This window comes from Akebia trifoliata, chromosome 11 (assembly GCF_017979445.1).
Source record: "Akebia trifoliata isolate Shusen 1 chromosome 11, ASM1797944v1, whole genome shotgun sequence".
In the NCBI taxonomy this organism is placed as follows: domain Eukaryota; kingdom Viridiplantae; phylum Streptophyta; class Magnoliopsida; order Ranunculales; family Lardizabalaceae; genus Akebia; species Akebia trifoliata.
Window position 1 is genome coordinate 13,108,988 of NC_141385.1, and position 25,271 is coordinate 13,134,258.

The 25,271-nt window shown below is 35.2% G+C and overlaps 3 protein-coding genes across 7 annotated transcripts in view; 1 reads left to right on the forward strand and 2 right to left on the reverse strand.

The window, feature by feature from the left end:
• Positions 1-213, reverse strand: part of LOC147390982 (cyclic nucleotide-gated ion channel 1-like) — a 63,971-nt gene extending 63,758 nt beyond the window's left edge. For both annotated transcript variants that reach the window (XM_086459412.1, XM_086459411.1), the window contains exon 1: positions 67-213. The gene's annotated coding sequence lies outside the window, so the exon portion shown is untranslated. The remainder of the gene's footprint in view (positions 1-66) is intronic.
• A 3,751-nt stretch (positions 214-3,964) lies between these two features.
• Positions 3,965-12,334, forward strand: LOC147390983 (plastidial pyruvate kinase 4, chloroplastic-like). 3 transcript variants are annotated; one of them, XM_086458732.1, is made up of 5 exons: positions 3,965-4,099; positions 5,685-5,781; positions 6,487-6,932; positions 7,176-8,864; positions 10,496-12,334. In XM_086458732.1, the coding sequence occupies exons 2-5, from the start codon at positions 5,722-5,724 to the stop codon at positions 10,629-10,631; spliced, it is 2,331 nt and encodes a 776-aa protein (XP_086314858.1). In that variant the 5' UTR covers positions 3,965-4,099; positions 5,685-5,721; the 3' UTR covers positions 10,632-12,334. The 3 variants fall into 3 exon arrangements, with proteins under 3 accessions (XP_086314858.1, XP_086314860.1, XP_086314859.1); XM_086458734.1 differs by having other exon boundaries at positions 7,179-8,864; XM_086458733.1 differs by lacking the exon at positions 3,965-4,099 and adding an exon at positions 4,138-4,196.
• Positions 11,442-24,609, reverse strand: LOC147390984 (cyclic nucleotide-gated ion channel 1-like). 2 transcript variants are annotated; one of them, XM_086458736.1, is made up of 8 exons: positions 24,426-24,609; positions 23,254-23,401; positions 19,992-20,565; positions 18,012-18,224; positions 16,225-16,526; positions 14,520-14,631; positions 13,496-13,732; positions 11,442-12,323 (listed from the first exon to the last, which is right to left on the reverse strand). In XM_086458736.1, the coding sequence occupies exons 2-8, from the start codon at positions 23,280-23,282 to the stop codon at positions 11,625-11,627; spliced, it is 2,166 nt and encodes a 721-aa protein (XP_086314862.1). In that variant the 5' UTR covers positions 23,283-23,401; positions 24,426-24,609; the 3' UTR covers positions 11,442-11,624. The 2 variants fall into 2 exon arrangements, with proteins under 2 accessions (XP_086314862.1, XP_086314861.1); XM_086458735.1 differs by having other exon boundaries at positions 24,320-24,442.
• Between the last annotated feature and the right edge of the window lie 662 nt (positions 24,610-25,271).

The following is a 25,271-nucleotide window of genomic DNA, read 5'->3' on the forward strand; positions in this document are numbered from 1 at the left end:
ATTGTTGTGCTTAATCTAATATAGAAAATCAGGAAAAATAAAAGATAAAAGAGCTATATAACGCACCTGGAGATGCCAAGCCTCTAGTGCCAGAGAACTTGGTGGCCTCTTCCAACCATACTGGGAGCTGGAACCACCACATCACCTTTTGTTTTATATCAAGGAGGAGAGAGAGACGAAATGAAGTCACTGACACTTAAATAAAATAATATTTAAAATGGCCTTCTTTACCCATTGAATTCGTAGCAAGTCAAGGAAGGCGTCTCTCTCACTTTTCTATGGCTGCTCATTTGCTCGATGTGTGCTTAAATATTTATTTATTTTTTTTACTTATTTGAATAATACCTGTTGGATTAAAATATTTATTTATTTATTTATTTTAAAAACTCCTCTTAGATTTAAAAAATTAAACTTAAATTTGACCACGCTAACTCTTGCTGTTTAGGTGGACAGATGAAAATTTCGTTAAGTTACACTCCTTTCGTTTCGTACTGATTAGGTATCCCTTGAGTGAGAGACTAACACAAAAATGGCTAAAACATCCTCAATCACATCCACTTGACAAAAGCCCTTGGGATTTATTTTTTTTCCCAAAGCCTATTGTCTTCGACCTCTAAAATATTATGTTTTTAACCCTTTTTTTTTAACATCTTCAACCCATCCTCTTTGACATCATGGAGAAAATTCTGATTGTTTCTTCCACTTCAACCTCCCCCCAAAACATTGTCTTGTTATTGAGTTTGATGAGCTGGTTAAACTAGGTAGAATCTCAAGAGATCTACATGGCAGACCTATTGTTGCATTTTTATTGCAAGAACTCCCTTGGACTCCTTGCAACTACAAGGGAACCTATTTTATCAAGTTTGTAATGAATTAGGACTCACGTAATTTTAAAAAGATTAAATACTTACGATACTTTCTTTCTTTCTTTTAATTAGATACCTAGTATATGTTCTCTCCTCTCAGTATCAATTTTATCTCTCAAAAAATTATTGACTCATATGGCCACTATTGACAATAAATTTTGTAATCTTCTTTGAGACACGTGAAATCAAATTGCAAATTGATTTTTATTAATTTTGATGAAAATGGATATACAAATCTCACTACAATTGCTCAATAAAGTGTTTTTTCCTCTGATTAATAGTCAATTATAAAAATAATGATAGTGTATACCTTTCTTCTCTGTGAACTTCGTGTTTGATCGAGTGAGAATGATCTTTGGATTAATGCAAAGGGCCACGTCATTTTAAAAAGATTAAATACTTACAATACTTTCTTTTTTTTAATCAGATACTTAATATATCTTCTATCCTCTCAATATCAATTTTCTCTCTTAAAAAATTATTGGCTCATATGGCCATTGTTAATAGTAAATTTTATAATCTACTTCCAGACACGTGAAATCAAATTGCAAATTGCTTATTATTACTTTGATGAAAATGGAGAAACGGATCTCATTATAATCCCTCAATGAAGTTTTTTTTTTCTCTGATTAGTAGTCAAATACAAAAATGATGATGGTGCATAGTTTTCTTCTCTCCAGACTTTGTATTTGATCGACTGAAAATGATCTTTGGATTAATGCAAGGGGTACCAATAGGGGCGGAGCCAGAAGGGGCAATTCCCCCTCGATAAGTTGGCTCAATTGAGTTTAGCATCAAGTGAACTCAATTAATATTCTAGGTAGGATTACCAATGGGTTTGGTCATAATCAAACCTCAAAACCTAGCCCAGCCCAACTTGTATAAAGGGTATGAATGGGTCGATTTTAGTTAAATTCCTAAACCATCTTAGTTTTTCATTTCTTATATGTTCCAATTTCAATTCTAAAATAAATGGAATCGGAACTACCAGTTCCCATCAATTCCAATTCTCAAGAATCATCGAATGAGATTTAAAAAAAAAAGGCGCTCTGAATCAATGTAAAAGTCTTTTCCTTTCAAAAAAGAAAAAGAAAAGGAATGTAGCATATCATCTGGCAAGTGTTTCCCTATATTTCCAGCATTGGACACTGGGTCCAATTAATGTTTCTCTTCTTTTAAAAAAATCTTCATGGAGAAATAGTCCATTTTAAATCCCACAATATAATTTATATTGGAACTTGAAGAATTTTATATAATATTTATTAAATTTAAAATAGAAAACCTTAAATCATCGTATAAAAAGAAATGGTTCTAGGTACCTTCGGGTACCCACTTGATAGAATCAAACGGCTCTGCTTCCTATCTATTCAGTTCCATTTAAGACCCAACTCTAATTGAGTATATAAAAAAGGGAATCAAAATCAGGGTTTTTGATTCTAATGAAAATAGTACCCATTGACACCCCTATATATAATGGGCAAGTCGCGTAAGATAAAAATAGCCTATTTCCAAGGGCCACAAATTTATGTTATATATGGGAAAAAGTTGTATGCTTTGAAGGACCATAGAACTGGTCCCGTTAGCAACGGTGAAAAATGTGTATAGAAAAAAAATATTCCTTAAAATTTTAGAGAGCTACTATTTGCACCCAACTTTTATTTGATACACCCCGAATTTCATAAATTATTTATCACACCTCAATTAAAGATTAAAACACACCATTCAAACATTACGAAGGTTTGGCTCAAATTATTATCTCAACACTACAAAACATTATAACACGTGTTCAACACAATTTTAGTAAGTCGTTTACAATTATGATTAGGCTCATATAAAATCCTAAATGCAAAAAATAGAAATCTGGCCAAAAAGAGAACACTCCTACTGGCATCCCAACTTTTATTTATTCTCAATCATTTACTTATTTTTAATTGGGGTGTAATAAGTAAAAGTTGTGATGCCAATAGCAGCTCTCAAATTTTAAGATCAATGTTTTACCATATCACTTGGGTTGGGCCACCCAACAGGACTAACTCCCAACCCGAATCGGGACAAAACATGAATTGGGCTGAACCACTCAACAAATAAATGGGCCCAAACCTGGTCCATGACAAGCATAGCCATTGAAGTCATAATTCCATCTGGATAACTTTCAGACATTACAAATAGTGTTGTGATATTTCCACATCATTAGAATATAAATAAAAACCACGAATGATTTTTTTTATAAAACCACACCATGTAAAATGAGGTTTTTATGACTTTTCTTCCCCTTGTAGGAGAAAGTTTGCATGGTCATGATGTGTGGCACTAATCTTTTGCAGAGGCCTAGCTAGCAATCTCCCGTTTTATTCTTGAAAAATTCACGAATTTTTCATTTTTTTTTCAATGAAAATATTATTCTCTAGATTATTAAATTATTTTGAATAATTCATGTATTTTAAATTAAAAAACATGATTTTTTTTTTTGTAAATTTGATCGAAAAAAATGTTACTGTAATTTGTTATATGTTGTCAAGTGTAAATTTGTAAGTTGTGATATGTAACACAAGTTGTCTTTGAAGTAGTCATGCTTCAAAATTTTAAAGGAATACACATTTTTAGGTGACAAATGTCCCTTATATCTTTAAAAAAAAAAATTATGACATGGCCCTCTACATTTATTTGACATTACACCTTAATTTTTCAAATTGATGATTTATCCTTTGATTTTTGGTCTTATTTTATAAGCCAATGGAACAATAACCTCAATGCCCTCATCATCACCACCATCACCATCACTATATCATCACCTTCACCCATGATTTTTAAACTTATCCGAGACCGAAACGTATTGCCGAGTTAACTCGATATCGCAGCCTAACAAGACCAATTAACAATGTGTCATGAGACGACCGCGTATCATGAGATAAATGAGTCGTCTCAGACGATATTTTTGCAAAACTCAGGCGATGCGAACGAGATATACGAAACAGCACAGATTTTATGTTAACTCGCGAGACAAACGAATCGTATTGGACGAGATTTTGAAATAAATCCCTCCGCCAGGTCCTTTATAAGTAATTTCTCTACTTAAAAACCCTAATTTTACGTCCCATTCAGATTCCGGAACGTGTCAAATGGAATCTGGCACGCGCTGGACTCTCTCATTTGCACAAAAAGTCCTAAAGCCTCTGTGTTTTAAGTTTTAACTCTTTCCAATTTCCATCTTTCTTCGCCAAATCTCCAAAAAGGTATCTCCTTTATTCTCCATTTTTTTTACTCGTTTAAGCTTTCCAGAGTTTTGATTCTTAGAATCTATTGGTAGATCTCTATTTAATTTTCGATCAAGTAAGCTAGCTTTGATTCATGAAATCTCTATATTTCACGTTCTAGCTGTAAATTTTCTGTTTTTGATCGATTAGGTTTTGTTTACAATGAATTTGATCTCATCTGTGGAATTTTCTGAAATCTCTATATTTCATGTTCTAAGTGTTAAACTTCTGTTTTATTTTTTATTTTTTATTATCGATTAGGTTTTGTTTTACAATGAATTTGACCTCATTATTGGAATTTTCTGAATTTTTGGTGTTGTTGGATTTGATTTGTGTGACCCAGAAGATTGTGATTTTGTCTGAATTTCATGCAATTTATAAGCGTAGAAAAGACATAATCATTGTCGTGTAAACCATATCCTTATCTCTATCTGATCTGCAATCAAGGATTTTCCTTTACACCAGTTCTTACTATCTCTATCCATGTCATTTTGTGTCTTTCGCTTTGTCTTTTATAGCCCTGGACTTGTACCAAAGCATTCCTTCCTTCTTATTAGTATTGTTATTGGTCTTTTCTGGACTTGCCCAAACCATCTCAGATGATTTCCCCTCATTTTACTTCTAGTGGAGGAGCTATCCCTAAATTTTATCTGCAACTCAGCTAAGCTTATTTTATGAAAGTTTCGTTTCTTGACAGCCCAACATTCAGCTCTATAAAGCATAACTAGTCTTATTTTTTTTCTTGCAAAAATATCTTTAGATTGATAGTACATGTCAATAACATTACTCTCAAAAGTGATCCTCCACTTAATCAACCTAACCTAATTTTATTTGGTCACATCTTCACCAACTTCTGCATCAATATTTATATATTTATTTACCAATCTTACCCATACTTCGTACATGGAGGTTTCTTGATTAAAGATGCACTACATATATTCTATCTTGTTCCTTCTTATCTAAAACCATTAGTTTCTAATGGATCTCTCCCATAGTTATTTGTGAATTTACTATCTTTTTAGTTTTACCTACCAACACTACATTATCTGCAAATAACATACACCACAGGACCCCCTTTTGCATATGAAATTGTTAATTCTCTTAACTAGTGCAAAAGGGTATAGACTTGGTTCAGATCCTTGGTGGATACTCGTTGGAATTAGAAACTCCATTGTCTGCTAGTTGAAACTCCGATATGCATATCATTAATAGTGTCAATATACTCTTTTTCCTAATAACCACCATATTAACTCTGTAAAGACCATTGTTTTAAAACTTGTTCAAGACCAAGACTCAGTTTAGTTGTTCGTCTCCAAATATGCTGGAAAAATAGGACGAAACTTGTTCAAAATTACCTAATCCCCAGCTAAGGAAGATGCTGTATTTAGAAATATATATGTTCATAATGTCATTATTGTATCTTGTTTAAAGACTGGTACTTGGTGTAGAATTATCAACCAATCTCACGACATTATTCCTTCTTTTTTTTTTTCTGACTTTTTCTCCTATTTTTTCATTTTATCTGATTTTAATTCAAGTATCGTTCTTTTATTTTCTTTTGCAGGTCACAACTTGATATGTTTCTAAGCATCGGTGCATAGATGACGCTACAGGGACTTTCAGTTCACGTGATTACAAATCAGTGTTCTCCTGCAAACCATGTAAGTGAAACCTTTTGGCCTAACACATTATGCATGCATATTATAATGCGTCTGTGCATTTGTTTCCAACTGTTATATCACCAGTAATTGCTTCTCTTCCAATAATTGTGTGGTGCTTCACAATTTCTCCACCAGGCTGTATCGTCTCATTGATTGGATGCATGGCCAGCCGAAAAGGCCTCATGCATCCTGAACATCCTAGTGATGCTTTTTTAGGTAGATCACTCAAAAAAATTTATTGACTATATATGATGTTAGGATGGTAGGATTGTTTAATCACTGTTGTTTCTGGGGCTTTGGATAAATCCGGGTTCTTGGTCCTGTTGAAGAATGTCTGACATGATTTTTTTCGATCAATCCAAATTTTACAAGGGAGGAAAGAGAATGCATGAAACATAAAATTACCCCTCCTCCATTTTTCAGAGAAATTCCACCTAAATACATAATCTTCGAAGAAACCTAATTCTGATGGAGAAGGAGATGGTGCTTGGATTTACTATAAGCATTACGCATAGAGCACAAGTCAATGATGATCCTCTTTTGTTAATCAAGCATACTCTCAAATAGAATCTTGCCCGAATAATAAAAATAACTTACTTTTGTAGGGCTTCAAAGAAAAACCTTGTAATTCTGATGATAACTTAGACGTTTTACCAAGATTGTTATGGAAACCATCTCAGGTGTTGTATCTTTTTGAATTTGCAGGCTGTTCAGAGAGCTAATCAGTCCAATTTCACATCTCTCAATGCAAGTGGAAAGTTATCACATCGAGCAAGTAGATTTCACTCTACAACCATAGTGTATGGGTATCATCTCAGTCAACTAGCAAAACAAAAAGGTAGCTTCACAAGAAATCATATAGTTTTTGCTACTCTAAAAGGAAATGAGGAACCTGAAAGAGGCAGTTCAAAACCTTACACCGAAAAAGAAATGTTCAAATCTATCTTTCAAGCCTCGGGAAATAATCAAAGTCGTGAGGATTCAAATGTTGAAGTTGCTGCATCTATTCCACACTCAGAAACGGACCTCATTCAAGGTATATCTGAGCATTCGGTGAACCAAGGAAACCTTCTTGACAAATTAAAGGCTGTTCATTTGCACCTATTAGCAATGGAGCAATGGAATTCTTCTCGGCTAAAACTATGCCACCGGTATGTCATTAATTTCATTTTCTTGGATGAGTTTTACATCTGAATGTTTACTTAACCTGAATAATCTTTTAAACGAAAATGTAGAATTGTTTTCACCACGGACATTTTAAGGCTAAACACCTTGGATTGAAATAGATGTTAGGATAAGTTAATTTCTTCCTAGCCAAAAACATTTGAGGTTTTCTTACTCTAATTTTATTTGTTTATTTAGTAATGGGTCATCTTTTGGTTTGTTTGTCTTAGCAGAAATTATTTAGCCAGTGCAACAAACTTAATACATTATCTTGCATTAAAATGCCTTGATGTTCAGCAACTCAAAGAGGAACTTTCTTCCATTGGGCTTCTGAATTTGGAAACCATAAACCCCTACGTTCTTGCAAGTATAAATGCAGGGATCCAGATGTTGGAAAACCTGAAATCTAGTTCTCTAAACAGCAAAAAGGATGCGGATTCCATGACTCTAAACCTTGATGTTGTCGAAGGTAGTACATCTACTCAAGAACATTCAGACCAGAAGGGAAAGAAGGGAGAGTTCACGATTAGTGCAATGAGGAAGAAGGCATCCTCCCACAGAGATTCATTATTGGGTCCACTTCGAGACGGGAGGACTACGCACATTATGGTAACAGTTGGCAACGAAGCTATTGAGAGTGAAACACTTATAAGTGATCTTATCAAGAGAGGGGCCACCATTATACGAATCAACTGTGCACATGATGACCCTAGCATTTGGAGTGAGATAATCAGAAGGGTAAAGAAAAGCTCTCAGATGCTGGAGAAACCATGTCGGATCCTCATGGATTTAGCTGGACCAAAGCTCCGGACGGGTCAGATGAAGGTTGGCCCATGTGTGATGAAAATATCCCCTAAGAAGGATACTAGTGGAAATGTGATCTTCCCAGCTCAAGTTTGGTTGTCTCACAAAGGATCAGGTCCCCCTCCTGAACACTTGTCCCCAGATGCAGTTCTTTTCATAGATAATCAACAATTTCTTAGTAGGCTTCAGGTGGGTAATATTCTGAGGTTCTGTGATGCCAGAGGAAGAGAAAGGATGCTAAAGATTTCTAAAAAGTTTTCTGTTTTTGCTGGTATTGGTTGTGTGGCTGAATGTTCGAGGACTGCTTATGTTGAATCAGGCACGACCTTGAATATGAAGGGAAGGAAGGGAAAACTTTCAGTTGGACGAGTAGTAGATGTCCCCCCGATAGAGCAATTTATCAGGTTGAGAATTGGAGACTTGTTAATTATATCACGAGAACCATCTATAACTAAAGAAGATAAATTAGGTGGATCAACAGTTGGTGCGTCGAGGATAACTTGTTCGTGTAGCCGTCTTTTTGATTCAGTCAAACCTGGTGAGCCCATTGCTTTTGATGATGGAAAGATTTGGGGAGTAATCCAAGGAACAAGTATCTCAGAGATTATTGTGTCTATCACTCATGCTGGTCTTAGAGGCTCTAAACTTGGCTCAGGGAAGTCCATCAACATCCCTGAGAGTGAAATTCGATTTGAAGGCCTCACTTCAAAGGATTTGGTGGATCTTGAATTTGTTTCTGTTCATGCTGACATGGTGGGAATCTCGTTCATCCGAGATATCCGTGATGTTGTTGTTCTTCAGCAAGAACTGGAGAAGCGGAAACTTAGGAACTTAGGGGTTGTATTAAAAATTGAGACACGTGGTGGGTATGAGAAGTTGCCCCTTCTACTACTGCAGGCAATGCAGTCCCCAAATCCCTTGGGGGTTATGATTGCGAGAGGAGATCTTGCTGTGGAGTGTGGATGGGAAAAGCTGGCAGACATGCAGGAAGAGATTCTATCTATTTGTGGTGCGTCTCACATTCCCGTCATTTGGGCAACTCAGGTTCTGGAATCACTCGTCAAGTCTGGTTTGCCTTCTAGGGCTGAGATCACAGATGTGGCCAATGGAAAGAGGTATGTGGTTTTGTATCTTACCGATCACTCATTAGTGAATGGAAAAGTTCAACTATATTATGCATACACCACTATATAAATAGGGTCCCATTAGGCAGCCAACGTTGGGAGTCAAAATTTTGTTCTATATGGGTTAGAAGTTTCAGAATGGGCTGATTTTTTGTGGAGATGATCTATACAAATTAATGTTGAGAATTGACAGTCTACGATTCTTCTACTTGTAAACTGGGGTTAGAAGTTTCAGAATGGGCTGATTTTTTGTGAGGCTCCTCACCATAGAGATCATCTTCACTAAAAATCAGTCCATTGTGAAACTTTTAGCCCATATAGAGGACTAAACACTTTGGTTATGTTATTGGCTCTTGAACCCTACTCATATAAATAACATAAAATAATTTAATTTTTGATAAATATAAATTTTATTGAAAAAGCAGGAACAAAGATACAAAAGGCAGTCGAGGTGACCAACCAAGGAAACTAACTAACACACATAAAGTCCCATCTAAATACAAAATCCTCAAAGAAAACCCTTTGAAATCTGGGCATAACTTGCACTAAAAAAACAGCAACCCTAGGATGTTTTGCACAATCTCTTGGAGCGATGAATCCTCTCCCTCGAAAACTCTCCTATCCCTCTCCAAACATCGTAAAATAGGAAAACATCTATTTTATTGAACACATAATAAAATAGGAGAACGTCTATTGCCACACCAACTTTTGCTAACACCACCCCAAGATATGTGCTAATTCTTTGGTGATTTACATGTGAATTGGGGTGGTACTAGCAAAAAGTTGTTATGGCTATAGAATCTCTCTAAAATAGAATGGAACAAAGATTATACTCAGGGATAGAGTTCCTGTCACACTGACATCTTCAAAAAATACTCTCCATTGTTATTGAATGGCAACATCATTGGCATCCCTTAGTTTTCAGTTAAGTTGATGCCCCTATTCTTGTAGATGCAAATCTCTTGAAGAGTGAACATTAATCATGTTGGTCCATGGGACCCTTTTTAGCTAGTCTGTTTCCTCTTCTAAAGTGTGCACCACTCGCTAATCAAAAAGTTGAGTTCACTCTAGCAACTTTAAAAAAAGAATATTTTTTTTTGGCTTTCTGGATTTTCAAAGTTCGAAAATTGCACCAATCGGATGACCTTAATTTGAAAGTTGTGGATGAGGTCTGATGGTGAGTGTGCGCCACTCACTAATCAAAAAGTTAGCTCTAGCAACTTTCAAAAAATAAATATTTTTTTTGGCTTTCTGGATTTTTGAAGTTCGAAAATTGCACCAATTGGATGACCTTAATTTGAAAATTGTGGATGAGGACTGATAGGCATTGTTAAACAGTCCACGGGAAACACCATTCACTAATCAGTTGGTTGGGGTCATCTGGTTGGTCTGAGTTTTCAGTAATTTTGGCCTATTCAAGAGGTGCTCTTTATGGAATGTGACAAATGATTCCTTTGTGTGAGCCATATATTTGGTTTGGGCATAACTATATCGATTCTCCACAAACCTTCAGAACACAAAGATCTTCATTTGGAAAAGACGAATAAATACAAATTTTCATTTACTTCCAACCAGCTTGGTTGATGTGAAATTTTTATAGATACTTAACTTTTCTTTTACAGGGCAAGTTGCATCATGTTAAACAAAGGGAAATATATCACTGAAGCTGTTTCAACTTTGGATTCAATTCTTTCTGGTAGCTCGGTGAAGATGAAAACAGAGCTGAAGCCTCTTGTCCTCTCCAGCCACCTCTATTAGTACATCCCTTCTCTTGGTTACAGATATTAGTTACTCCTCACATGTAAATTACTAAGTTCTTCATCCAATATACAGATCTATGTTGTTTCACATCCGAGTTTGTTGTATATTAATTTTGAAGGGTATATTCCTGTTTCATATCATTCCATCAGTAAGCTGTGTTTGTTCACAATGCTGAATCATATTTTGGTTGCTCTGCTACCAGCTGCCCATCTCATTGATCCGAACGATCCAACAAGTCGTTATATGTGGAAATAGTGATATACTGAAGCTTGGACGATAAAGATTCTATTTTCAGGGAATTTCAGCCTCTCTTAAGGAAATGGCCTATCAAATTGGATTACAACTTTAGGTTTGAATCAATGAATGGGGCTTCCATGTGATATGGCCTTAAGGATAACCTCTGGAAAATTTAGTTTTAATAAGAAAAAAACCAAGGTTCTTCGTCAGAAAAATACAGTACCAATGTTTGATTTGATGTCCGAATATACTTATTGGTTTAGCTTAGGTATTTTCATGATGAGCGACTTGTTTTCCAGTTGTCTTTTATGTGTGGAAGTGGAAAAAAAGATGAAGATGCTATTGGTCATCAATTGTTGATTACTCTAGGAAGAGGAAGAAAAAGATGAGGGTCGACTTCAATAATTTTCACAAGAATTTTATTTTTGAGTTGGGAGGTAAATATTGTCACACTTCAATGGGAGAGACTGTAATTTGTATATTCAAATAATTTTTTTTAATTTCCATAAGTACAGAAGTTGGAGAAATTACAAACCAAAATTTAAAATCCAGTGTCAAGGCATTGCCCTATTTGTAGAAAATGAGTTCATCTCGACCAAGACAATACACAATCCAAGATATTCCAATAACATACAATGTTTAGTTACATTCACGGCCTATATCTGAATGTATTGGCCATTAAATTCCACACGGTACAAAATTTTAAACAACACTATATGCTATATACACAAAGATCTGACACACGATAACAGTTTAACGATCTTCAGAAAAAAAATCAGGCTCCGTGGGCTTTTGAAGCATTATTGGTGGCAATCTCTCTGGCAACCTAGTCTTGCGTGTCCCATTGCGCCGAATGGCACGTAAGGCATTAGCAGCAAACCTTGACGCATATATGGTTGCACCAAGACTTGGTGAACTACCACCATTGTTAGCCAAAGCATCCTGCAATCGATCCTCCTCCTCACGTAGAGACTCCTCCATTTTCTTCTTACAATACCTGCGCCAAGCGGCTTGTATGAAGCATGCAGCCCATGTCCTCCACTGCTGTGAGTAGAACCTGAAAGTGTGCTGGAGTTGCTTACTGTGTAGCCTTCGGAATTGGGAGGCGACACATTTCAAGTCATCAGCCACGAGTGCAAAGGCTTCAACTTCTGTAAGGGCTTGCACAGTTCTCGTTGAGATGGGGAGGTTGGAGGAGGAGTGTGGGTCCAATGCCCACGTCAGCAACTCTTCTCCACAGAAATCCCCGGCTTTGAGATAATCAGAGTTAAAGAAGCCAGTCCTTCCACCATTGGTAGTCACACTTAATAGTTTTCCCCTCATGATGAAGAGCATCTCATCAACGGGGTCACCCTCCCGGATTATGAAGCTTTTCTCAGTGTAGAGTGCCGGCTTGAGGCGATCACACATCGCATCCAAGAGTTTGTCATCCATAATTTCAAACATGGGCACCTAAAAGAGAATTTTTTTTAATAAAATAGATGTCGATATGGAAGAGAAGCAGATATATTTGAAGAATTAAGGTTATAGGTTTTCTAATGTGAATGGCAGTTACGAAACAATTAATTTTCTACATCTATTTATGAATACAAATTATTTTGTATTGAAACAAAACATTCCAACTGTTTCAGAATGTTTCGGTTCCATTTTGGTTTTTTGAAAAACCAAAACAACAGAACAAAACAAAAGGAGATTTTAAGCCTTAGTTACAACTTTATAAAAGCATATACTTAATAGTGCATTTGTTCAAACTATAATTCTCAATAATGTCAAGATAGTCTTGAGTCACTTGAATGGCTCAAGTTGGTGCCCACTCAAAATGAGTCAACATGGACAAATCAAAGTTTGTATACATTGGCTTGAGATGTATAATTGTCAATGCAATGCAGTAGCTGACGTTCTCCCATTGGTGTGGACTGTGGATGCAGCATTTACATTAGTGTTTTACAAAAATGGCAGAGTATTTTGCAAAAATTACTGAACCAGTCATGTAATATTTATATGAAGATTAATATTTATATGAAGATGACTATATACGCAATTTTGTAATTATTTATTTTAATAAATTTTTTTATGTATGTATGAGCATATTTTCTATTTACTTATCTATCCTTCCTGTGAACCTACATTCAACTCAAGGGCATAAAGATAAATTCATCAAATTGTCCATACAATTACCGTACAACAGATACCCATTTTCATAAAATAAATTCTGAAATTGGGTATATGGCCATTTTTGAAATTCTTAAGAAAAAAATGGCTAGTTCAGTAATTTTGGTGAAGTAATTAACTGTTTTAGTAATTTCCTCTTCATAAAGTTCGATGTGTGCACAATTCAAGAACTTACATGGAATTATAGAACTACAGAGAGTTAGACTCTTTTGCTTTCTATTTGTAGATGTCAACATGGTTTATGAACTCGATGAATCATTTTGAATTGGTCGATAGACATGACCGAATCAAGTCTAAGTTGGGATGGATGTTTATTCTTACAGTTTTACCCAATTTGGGTAGAATCAGAGGCAGTAGGGTGTATTGGATGAACTTATGCATGGGTTTTCCCCAAGAATGGAATTGGCACAAAACAAAGGCTAAATAAAACACATTGAGGCAGAAGCACTCACTCTCATGAGTAGTGACAAACAAAGATGACGCTTAATGTCCCTCCTGAGGTCCTTGGGAAGGTTACAAAGTAGATTCTCTTCATCAACCCCTCTTGTCTCTTGCCATTTGTATTGTTCATACCGCCTAATACGCTCCTTAAGATTGTCAGGGAGCAAACGATGAGACATCCACTGTTCTGCATCTCGTCGTTTTACTCTCATCTCTTCTAATCTAACAGTATTGGACTGGAGATATGTCTGTAACAGCACAAGAAACAACATTTAGATCATCAAATCTAGAATATAGAATAAAGAAGGCTTCACACTTGAACACCTATCAAAATAAATAATTAACTAGAATACAGACAGGAAAAGGCAGTATTATATTAATGGTGCTTCTGGGGTCAGTTTAGGGTAGAATCATCCAGACGATCCTCAATTAGAAGCTCTTTTGGGATAAAAAGTCTATCTGATTAGATGATCGTGAACAACTGATAGACTTTTCTAGACCATTGTTTCTTGACCATCCAAAAGAATGCAGATGACAGGTATTAAGAATGATAAAGCTAATTTTTGGTCTAGAAAACCTCCATCTATATGGATGATAAGCATAGTGACAAAGTTCGGATTTGATAATTATTCGGTGGGGTACAATTTGGATCAATCCGAAATAGTTTCATAAAAAAAATGGGATTTTTTTGGGGAATATACAAATGATGTTTTTGGGTTTCTCATCAAAGCCTATCATCTTCAACCTCCCTAAAACCACTATCGTGTTCTTGACATTTGATTATTGAAGAAAATAAATTGAAGGAAAAGGGTAAAAAAGTTACCATATTTCAATAAATTACAAAGTAATTCGTTGATTCCCGGAATTAATCTGCTAGTTCATTATTCAGAGAATTTTACGAGTTTTTGGAGGAAAAAAAATGGAGAAATTTGTGCCTGATAATAAGCTTATAACTTTTATGGTGTAGGCCAATCAAACATTCTCACACATAAAAAGAAGAAGTGAAGAGAATGGGAAATATGTTTTAGAAGTAACCTGCATGTTTCCAATGAGAAGGGCAAATAAGACCAAGCCAGAGATGGAAATTACAACCGCAAAGATAACCTCCCAAACATAAGTACTTGTTTCCAAGTTTTGACCAAGAGAACTGTAAAGAGTACACAAAAAAAATAAAAATCAAAATCACGCATTAGCCCCAATTATGATATGGTTGTTACAAGTATGTGACTGCAAACTGTATATCACCATTAACAAGAGACGAAATATAAGGTGCACATACATTTCATATACTTCCGAAGCATTGGCCACTCTTATTCTAATCATCGTCATCATCATCATCTTTTACACCTTATTTATCCCAAGTATTAGTGTCGGAAATATGAATCACATTTCGGCATTCAAGTCCATCATTAGCAATATCTATAGTAAAGGAACATCTCTTCATAGCTTTTCTAACCATTCAAAAGAATGGATGCTTACCATCATCCAACAGGGTCCCATCTCCTAGGTGGGATCCTCATGTAATAGATCTCCCAGTGAGAAATTGACAGGAGAGGATGCTCGTAACAATATTAACCAAGTTCGGATTCGGCAATTATTCGGTGGGGGATTTATTTCGGATAAAGATCGGAGAAAGTTTTGAAAAAAAAAATTGAGAAAAATTTGGGGATTATAAAATTTTACAATAGAGGTTGAAGAGGAGTTTTTAGGAAAAAATCAATCTTCTTATTTTAGAAATAAAAAATAAAAGAATGTTTAGTAAGATCTTGGAAGATGAACAATCAAGTTGAAGACTATGAATTTTTAGCAAAAATCAAGGTCCCAAAAACAAAGAACAATAAACCTTGACAAAGAAGGAGAAGAAATGGCAATTTGCCTGTTAATCGGCGATTAATGGGTAAATTTCTGATTAATAAGCGATTACCCTAATCGGTTTGCCGAAATTTGTGACAATGATTGAAACCATCCATTATGAAGAGACCTTTTCTTGAATCAAAACCCATATTATGTCCGACCTATGTAACAAGGACACAGTACATGACTAGACATTTTCTCTAGTCATCCTATAGAATCTATCTTTTGGCGTCTGAAATCTCTTAGATTGAACCCATCAAAAGGCAACTCCAACCCTGCTTCTGTGCAAAGTACTCCATATAAGGTGTAGCAGTACACAAAGAATATGTCTGATGTATCACATCAGGATTTCCTACTGTCACATTTTTTGCATGCTTCTAATAAATTTAGAGAGCTGCTATTGGCACCCCAACTTGTACTTATTACACCACAATTAAAAATAAAGAAACTAAGTGAATGATTGAGAATAAGTAAAAGTTGGGGTGCCAATAGACTCTCTCTCTCTCTCTTTGCTTTCTATTTTCTTATTTGGATTTAGGACTTTATATGATCCTAATCATAATTGTAAACAACTACTGAAATTGTTTGAACGAGTGTTATAATATTTTGTAATGTTGAGATTATAATTTGAGCCAGACCTTAGTAAATTGTAATGTTTGAAGAGTGTGTTTCAATCTTTAATTGGCGAGTAATAAATAATTTAAGAAATTGGGGTGTAATAAGTAAAAGTTGGGGTGCCAATAGCTGCTCTCTAAATTTAGAAGGAAAACAAAATTGACAGAATAATTTGCAGATTGCATCATGTATAGACTTGATGGGAATAACATGCGGAAACTGATCGAAAATAGATTACTAAGAAAAACTTGAGTATCTTATATGCACAAACCTCAGACTTCGGAGGCCCCACCACAAGCAATAGAAAAGCTTCCGTGGAAAATCTGTTGTCTCCACCACACGGGACTCGAGAGCGTCAAGGTATATTCCAAAATCGAAGGGAGGCGAATCCGATTTGGTAATAGGACAAGAATTATTTATAAATGCGAATATATTCTTCATGCCACCTACCACACTATCCTCTCCACAGTATAAATCAGAAAATTCACATTCTCCTGTCATATTCTTACAGGCATCTCGCCAACACATGTCTTCTCGCTCAATCGAAAGCAAGTACCAAGAAGCCCCAAATATCTAATAGGCCAAAACAGCTCACATAAGATGGATATATAGAAATAAAAGTTGTGTCCTTCATGCTAACCTAGAATAACTGGAAAAGCAAGGATTGTAAAACAAATAATTCCCCAAAAATAATTTTCATAAAATGGTGTAATTATTTCCCTTAAGAAATGAATAGTACAAAGCATTTACGAGTCAAATTAATATGAAAGAACTACATTAATCTTTTTACTGTCAAAGAATTATATTATCAACTTCATCTGTTTTTCTTGTTTCAGCTATGATTTAACTCAATGCATTCCACATGCATGGCGTGTATGTATGATTATAATCTAAGTGTTATTTAAAGTATACCACAAAATAATTAAGAAAACAAACTTCAATAGATAGTAAGCAGTTAATTTTATTTAAAAAAAGAAGAAGTTTCAAATGAAATAAGAGAAGTAGTGGTAAAAGAGGTCTGGGGGAGCTAGAGGTGAGAAAGGATTTCACCCCTGCAACAAGAATTACAATACAAATGTTTTCCCATCTAATGCAAAAATCTTGAAATGTAAGGTCCTTGAATTCTGGAAGGATAGAAAACTAATAAAAGATCAGCCTTTTATAGCAAGCATGACTGCATCAATGTCCTCCACTTTATCTTAAAAATGCAATGTCTTCTATTGTTCTAGATAGCCCCACACATGGCAAAAGGAATAAGAGTTCACAGAACACCTACTAAATGATTGAAAGCACTAGTATTCCACCTGAGGAGAAGCTCAGTTGAACTCGTTTGGATAATCCATGATTATCTAAGGATGCAAGAATTTGCACCAAATACTACTCAAAACAGTAATGAAGGAACACATGATCAGCCTTCTCTACTTTTTCTACAAATGAAGCAAATGTTTGGAATTATCATCTTCCTACTAATCAGTGATCCACCATTAGAATTTTATAAAGAACCGCTTGTCCACAAAAAGGAAGGTACCTTGGATGGGACTCAAACACCACAACAAGATAGGTCGAGACTGAATTAATCGACGGATCCTGATTTTGAGAAGAGAAATCTCACCGAGAATTTTCCTTTTGACTCCCCCTTCTGAATTCTCCTATCCCTTCATCATCAACTACTTGGCACCTCAAAAAATAAACAAATGTATGCCTAATAAAAATCACCAAAATGTTTCTTGTCCATTTTGAAAAATAAAAATAAAAAAATTGATGATTTCTAAATTGTATAATTGTCCAATTCTAAATTATTGATACTTTTACATTTGAATGTTACCAATACGACATTTATAGCACTTGAATATGCATCTATCACAGATGGCCATCCAACCTCAATGTCTAAGTAGTAAACTAAGAGTATGCACCTATGATATGTATCACACACCAAACACAGAAGAAAAAAAGGTAAAATTAACTCATGAAAAATGGCATTTCATTACAGAATAGTGCTATAAAGTAGTAATCAACTCTGTCATTAGACAGAAGTAACAATCGAATAATTCAACTTACATGACTTGCAAGCATGTAAAGAAACAGATTGAAAGCAGCTCCAGCCCATGCTGTTTCAGTGATTATGCCAGTAGTTTTTGTGACTTCTTTGTACAGTGGATACATACGGAAAAGCCTTGGAAAGTACTGGAAAAATACGACAACCCGCAACACATTTTTTGTATTCTGTGCTTCGGAGCCTCTCAAAGCAGGGATGACAATCAAAATTACCACCTGTACAAATTAAATAATGATGGTTAAATTTCCATTGACAGTCACCTCATAAAGCCATGTTTGAAGACTACAAAGAACAAAGTAAATTAATGATCAAAGAAAAAAAACAAAATAAATTTACTGGCAGTATTTAAAGGAATTCATCCAATTTTATCATTCTTAGGTATGCACCGGAAAGGGAGTTTTTTCAAGCTTCAATGAATCAAATACATCAATATTGCTTTTTAATATAAGAAATATGTTTGGTCGGAATGGAGGAAGCAATCTCCAAGCCCATGCCACATAAATGGCACATGTGAGAGGAGACGGGGAACAACATTTTGATGACTCTCTTCTTTCTTGGGCGAAACAGAGGATATCTCGATCGGGGGAGAGAACGGGGAAATCCCATATGACCCAATATGTCTGACAAGTCGCACTATACGTCAATCCAAACTGCATCGTCATCTCCAGGAAGCCGAAAAGGTACTTTTGGAACACCAATAGGCATTAAGGGAAAGAAAAAGGCGTGTTAAGTACTATCATAGTCTAAATTCCTAGATATTCATCCTACCAGACAAAATGGTCCAGACATGAGGCAGAAGAGAGGATATGAACAATCATCCAATCTAGCCAACTTCTTTTACTAGAAGATCCCTATGGTAGGACCAATGAATGAGGCCAATGTAACGTAAACGCTGGGACCACAGATTGCTTCCAATCCACCCAACCCCAAAGGGATGGGGTTTGGGCCAGGTTTAGCTTAACCCGGTCCCATCCCCAATCAATTATGTTCACCCCGAACCTGCTCTGACCCCGACTTGGGTTTAAATTTTTTAACCCATCCCTACCCCTAATAGTGTTTCTAAACCCCGACCCTAATAATATTTCTAAACCCTGACCTTGCCCCGCCCTGCTCTTTAACACAATTTTTTTTTTCTTTTTTCTCAATTAAATTGGGAAATCTCCAATTTTTTAATCAAAGCAAATCTTAATAAGATTTTAGAAGATGCACCCCAATTTTTACTTGTTACACCCTAGTTAAAATGAAAAATGACCAAGATAAGTAAAAGATGGGGTGCCAATATAAACTCTCTTGAGGGGTGGGGTATATATATAAATCGGGGCAGGGTATATCAAAACCCTCCCCACCCTGAATCCGATTCGATTTTTCATTTTTAATACCAAAAACACCCTGAAACCGTTTAAAGGTGTGAAAACCCGACCCTATAGGGGTGGGTCGGGGCGGGGCGGGGCATTGGCGTACCGGGGCAAAATTGCCATCCCTACAACCCAACATGAGTGTTTCTCTGAAGTAAGGGAACCGGATTGAACATAAGGCTTTTGTGTATATCCATTCAATGCTAGTAGTTCTTCAGGTAAATAAAGAAGAGCTGCTATTGGCAGCCCAACTTTTATAAATTACACCCCAATTAAAATATAAAATATAAAATAATAAGTTGATGATTGAGAATAAGTAAGAGTTGGTGTGCCAATAGAAACTCCCTCTTTTTATCTCTTAAGATTTCTATTTGTTATATTTAGGATCTTATATGGACCTAATCCTAATTGTACGCAACTGCTAAAGTTGTTTCAATGTGATATTGCTTTGAAATGTTGAAGTAATAACTTGAACCAAACTTTTGTAAAGTTTCAATGGTGTGTTTTAACCTTTAACTAGGGTATGATAATTTTTTTTTATGAAATTGGGCTGTAATACTTAAAAATTGGGGTGCTAATAGTAGCTCTCTAAATAAATTATATTGACTGCTGAAAGGGCTCCTTTACCTGTGGAAGCGGAAGAACTGCAAGAATGTCAACCAGAAAGTATGACGACAAGTATCGTTTAGCTATTGCCCAAAGATCTTCATCTAAAACACCCCTTCCAAATACACGAGAAGAAGGGGCGATAAAACCAGTACGAAACTGAAAGATGATATGAAGTATATAAAAGATATCAGTGAAGGAACGCAGAACACAAGCTGTGATCTCCAACTTTCTATCCCGATCAAGACATTTCTTCTCACCGTTGATCACTGGTATGTAAAAGAATAAGGGATCCAGGTACACCGCAATTACACATGACAACACAAATATTTTGTTCCACTTTTGAAGAAATGGACCCTGTGGGTCAAGAACTTTCTTTGTAGATTTTGAGTGAGTCACCGATGCATCATTCGGAGAATGGAACCTTAATGATTTTCTAACACTTTTAATTCCTTCAGAGCCCCATTCAAAGCTTCTTCGAATCCTTTCGGAAAATGAGCTTATTGTATTCATAAGTTTTCCCGAATATAGTCCATCTCTCGTGGAATATTGCCTCTCAGAACTCGATGATCCCTCTGAGTTCTTGGTCTGAAACCTAAACAAAAACATAGTCAATGTAATAAGCTTAGTCTAATGTGTCGCAACAATCAATTGAATTGATACCAGCAAATCACAGATGAAAGTATCCAATCAAGGGGGACAACTTATATTGTATATTTTGAATAGTTGGAGAAAATATTGTAAAATTGTTGAAAATGATCTACTGATGGATGGTTGCAGCAATCACCCAATTGGATCAATTTTGTCCAAAGTGATCTCCCAAGCCAAATTCATAGTATAATAACCCCATTTGCTGTCAATCTAATAGCATTCATAGCATCTACAGAAAACAAATGGGTACTCATTTTAAAATACATTGGTTACCTTGAATGAGCATGTGAGAATTTTGATGACATTTTTTTCTTCCTTTTTTAATTGGGAAATCTGGGATCAAAATTCAAAACTGTGACCTAAAAGGTTGCATGTACCCAATCAAGTAATGGGTTCAAGCCCTTTAAGTTTATATTGATGAGATGATTTTTCTAGTCATTTGATGTAAAGATATGTTAACTCTTAAAGAAATGCTACACAGAAAGGCTATCTCTTAGAATCCTGTATGGACATGAAATTGTCCTAGATGCTATAGTTTACATGCAGCCCAGGTGCCCAGTTATGCTTCAATCCAAATCGTAAATGGTGGGACATAACCTAATATTAATTGGGGTATCTGAACCTTGATTCAAAATGCGGAAAATGAGCACGACCTATAGAACTAAAAAGGATGTCCTTGTGACATGAAAAAAGAAAGAAATAAAAAAGATAAATAAACAATATGTTGGACAGTTAGGATTCTGATGAAATTGAGATTGACCAAATCGTATGACTTTAAATATTGTCATCCAAGAGTCAACCTACCTAAAAAAATGATCTACATTAGTTCATATCTGACCATGCATATCTTATAGTATTATGGAGAGAAGATTTGTGTCATTGATCGAGACAAATTTTTATTGAGAGGGTAGAACAGTCTTTTCAACCTTCATTATACTCTATTGAATTTTTCTATTTTTCTAGGGGTATATTTTCAACCCTAATATAATTTATTATTAAAAAAAAATCCTAGGAGTCATGTTAAATAACACGCAATCTACATTTTTTCCTCCATTTTTTCTCCTTAATTTCTCTCATTTTTCTCTTTCTACTAGGTATCAGAGACCTAGAAGATCCATAAAACAAAGAAAAACACAAGAGAGAAGCTTTTAGGATGTTAGTGTCAGTAATTGTGCAGTTGACATGAGTGGTCATTCGGATAGGCAATAATCCTAAGTTAAAAAAACTAGTGTTAGCGGTCTTAATAGCATGGGAATTATTGTCATTTTTCTGAAAATTTTCAACTTCATCTTGATGAGTTATTTTTCATTGATTGAGACAAATATGTACATTTTATCAACGATGATTTGTAAAACACTAGAAGAAAAAAAAAATATATATGAAAAAATCTTCTACGAAACAAAGTTAATATAACAAATGTTTTTTTATTTTTTATAAATAAATTTCATAGTGGCTAGGCATCCCTCCCAGGAAGTTTTCTTCATCAAGAAAAGGGATAATAACACACAAAAAATTGAAGGAAAAAATGTGATCTTGGTTTATATTTCAACACTTACCAACAATTTTATCCTTTGCTATATGCAAAAATCAAGTTTTTATTTGAGTCAATACATGTTCTCAAATCTCAAGCAGTTTTAGAAGAGGCTTCATAGAATTGGTAGATTTTTTATGATAATGTTATCATGATTTAAAATGTTGTTTCGATTTTTTAGAAAATCGAAACAATACCGAAACAATACAAAACATTAAATTGACTTTTTATAAAATTCTTTCATAGAAGAATGTGGTCAAGGGGCATATCATTAGTTTGAAAGCAGAGGGCTTTTCAAATATTTACAGAAATATGGGTCTTTTATCGATGAAAACCCAGCAGCCTTTGATAATTTCAGGAAAAAAAAAAAAAGGGGAGTAGGGGGGGGGGGGGGGGGGAACCTAAAGAAGAAGAAGATGGCTGGGTTTTTACCATGAATCCTACGAAGTAAAATTAACTCTGGCAAATCAGCGATCTCACCCAAGTTCGTCTCTCTCTCTCTCTCTCTCTCCTTCCTTCCTTCCTTCTTCTTCTTCCCTCCTCTTCCACTTTCCTTCTTCTCCTCTGTTTTTCAGAAAAAAACTACCAAAACTTTGCATATTTTCAGTTTCAATCAAGTTTCATCTCGGGATTTCAAAAAATCGAAATGTTTCATACGGAACATTACGGTATAGACCGAGATTTTAAACCATGAATGTTATGATGATGTGAATGAATCCATGTAGTTTGAATGTTTACGAAAAAATTATGAGTTAGTATTAAGTGAGCTCATTAATATTCAAGTCACCAACTTGCAAATTTATTTTATTGATTTTGAGTTTTTCAATAATTCTCAAAATGCAAGCCTTTTTGGTGCTTCGTAAGTAAGTAGATGACATATAGAATGCAATTAACATCATAGAGCAAACAAAAAAAAAACACTACTAGTTATAAAAAAAATGAGCTCCTAATTAGAACTGCTAAAGTTTACTGATAATTTTACCTTCTCGTGCAAGCAAACTTGTCACCAAAACCACATATAAGGGAACTCAAAATGGACAAAACAAATCAAGCAAGAATCATTTAAGATTGAACTAGTAGCTTGTGAATTCAGAAAAGCACCTGACAAACTTCCCTTCTCGGTAATTCATGACTTAAGTTTATTAGTGATACAACGCCCGATATGGGAATAACCTTGGGGTCCTCGAGAAGACAAAAAACCGTCCCTCCTTGTTTTAGATGAAGTAATTAGAAAGTGTTACTGCCATCCCTGAGAAAGACCAACTTTGGGTTAGAGCTTATTCCTTGTTTAAATGAAAAGTGGCTAGAAAAGATATTGCCCATAAAAAGGGCGCACAGGCACTAAATCTAAAATCAATATCAAAGATTTCAATACTAGGCATGCTCAATTCTATAGCATGTAAATGCAATAAATTTTTACGAACTATTCGACTTTAACTCAAAGGATGATAAGATCATAACAACAAATAACTCTTCAACGATGAGATATAATAATCATAACCGTACCATTTGTTAAGATGAGCAAAGGCACAGTGTTTGAACCATGTGTATAACAAACCATTTCACGATGTCTAAATAATTATCAACTTTTAAATTCAAGTTTACATGACCTGTGAAAAAAGTCCCAACATCTAAAAGAAATATGGGGGAGGACAAATCCATGATTTATTGGAAATTTAGCATTAAAAAACAAAAAGGGAAATTGACCCTTTTTGAAAGATATGTCTGGTTACCCCCATTGAATTTTTCGGGTTGAAAGATGAATTTGGGTGTTTTTTCCAGAGAGCCCCGGATTGTTCAATACTTAAATCCATGACTTGTATTCCTAATTTAGGATTTCAAGGTAAGAATCCTACTAGTCTTTAGTGTTGAAACCGACTGCCTTATCTAATATTTACAAATCTTGAAACGATTTCAAACTCCAAAAAGCTAAAATTCCCAACAAACCTGAATTTCTAAATATAAACAAAAGAATGTAAACTAAAAAAATCCTGATTTTTCAACTAAAATTATGGGAAATTTACAAAATTAAATTTTTTTTTTCATGATCACATAGCAATTCATCAAGTATTGCAGAATTCAACACATCTAAAGATAAGCAGAACCAAATCAAATCAAGCAAAAAAAAAAAAAATACAAAATTTAATGACGAGGTCAGGCAAATTACTTAAAAGAATTTCTGTAAATGTGCAGAAATCGGACATATATGAGAAAAACCACAACAAATCAAACAAACCAAAAAACTCAGAAATCAATCTCAAAGAACACCTCACCTGCCCATCCATGGAGGGTTCAAGCGAGCTTTTAAGATTTCAAGGAGTTGGCTTTTGTCGTGAAGTACAAAAGGCTGCTTAGCAAAGGTTCGAGGAAACTTCCAAGGGAACGACTGACTACTCGTTCGTATTGAGCGAATGGAAGTACAGTCAAAGTCAAAGTCAAAAAAATATTATTTAAGACTTATTCCGAATTCTGCTTCTTAGGATTTGGGAGGAAGAGATGAAGTTGGCGGAGTACATGGCGTAGTTTCAAAACTCGTTCGAGACCGAGACGTGTTGTGTGAGTTATCTCGATATTAGGCATGGACGAGAGGGACAAATAAGTCAATTTTTTGAATCAGATTTATACCCCATGCTCATGTTTTTTAATTTTTGAACAAGATGTCTCGAACGTATCGAAAAACTTATTTGAGACAACTCGGTATCTGACTTAGACGAGACAAGATGTGAAATCGAGTTTTAAAACCATGTTATGTGGGTGGGGTTTTTAGTGATTTGGCTCCTAAGAGTTCGGCCTGGATCTCTTTAAAATTGGCACTTTACCTTTCCACCGTAGTAAAAGATCGAAATACCCCTTTATGTTGTTAGATTAATCTTGGGAGTTGACATCTACACTTGAAATCTACTCCATAGTAGATTGTAGGGATAACCTTACACAAAACTTCTCATTAAAGCTTGCTTTATCATTTTTATACGCATTTTCCTCCATGAAACTTCGTTATTTTTCTCTTTCCTCCATTTTTACACCTTTAAGCTACTAGTAGATTGGTGGTCCTTCCATTTTTGCATGATTAACATTAACGAAGTTTCATTTTACGTAATGAAGCTATTAGGAGTTGATAT

What these genes read in the sequence shown, in the direction of transcription:
- LOC147390984 (XM_086458736.1), bottom strand. Translation starts at nt 23,282, where the DNA reads ATGAATTACCGAGAAGGGAAGTTTGTCAG. An exon ending in CGAGAAGGGAAGTTTGTCAG is followed by an intron (nt 20,566 to 23,253) that starts GTGCTTTTCTGA and finishes GTTTTTGTTTAG; the next exon opens with GTTTCAGACCAAGAACTCAG. An exon ending in TTCTCATTGGAAACATGCAG is followed by an intron (nt 13,733 to 14,519) that starts GTTACTTCTAAA and finishes GTGCTGTTACAG; the next exon opens with ACATATCTCCAGTCCAATAC.
- LOC147390983 (XM_086458732.1), top strand. Translation starts at nt 5,722, where the DNA reads ATGACGCTACAGGGACTTTCAGTTCACGTGATTACAAATCAGTGTTCT. An exon ending in AGTGTTCTCCTGCAAACCAT is followed by an intron (nt 5,782 to 6,486) that starts GTAAGTGAAACC and finishes TTGAATTTGCAG; the next exon opens with GCTGTTCAGAGAGCTAATCA. An exon ending in GATGTGGCCAATGGAAAGAG is followed by an intron (nt 8,865 to 10,495) that starts GTATGTGGTTTT and finishes TTTCTTTTACAG; the next exon opens with GGCAAGTTGCATCATGTTAA.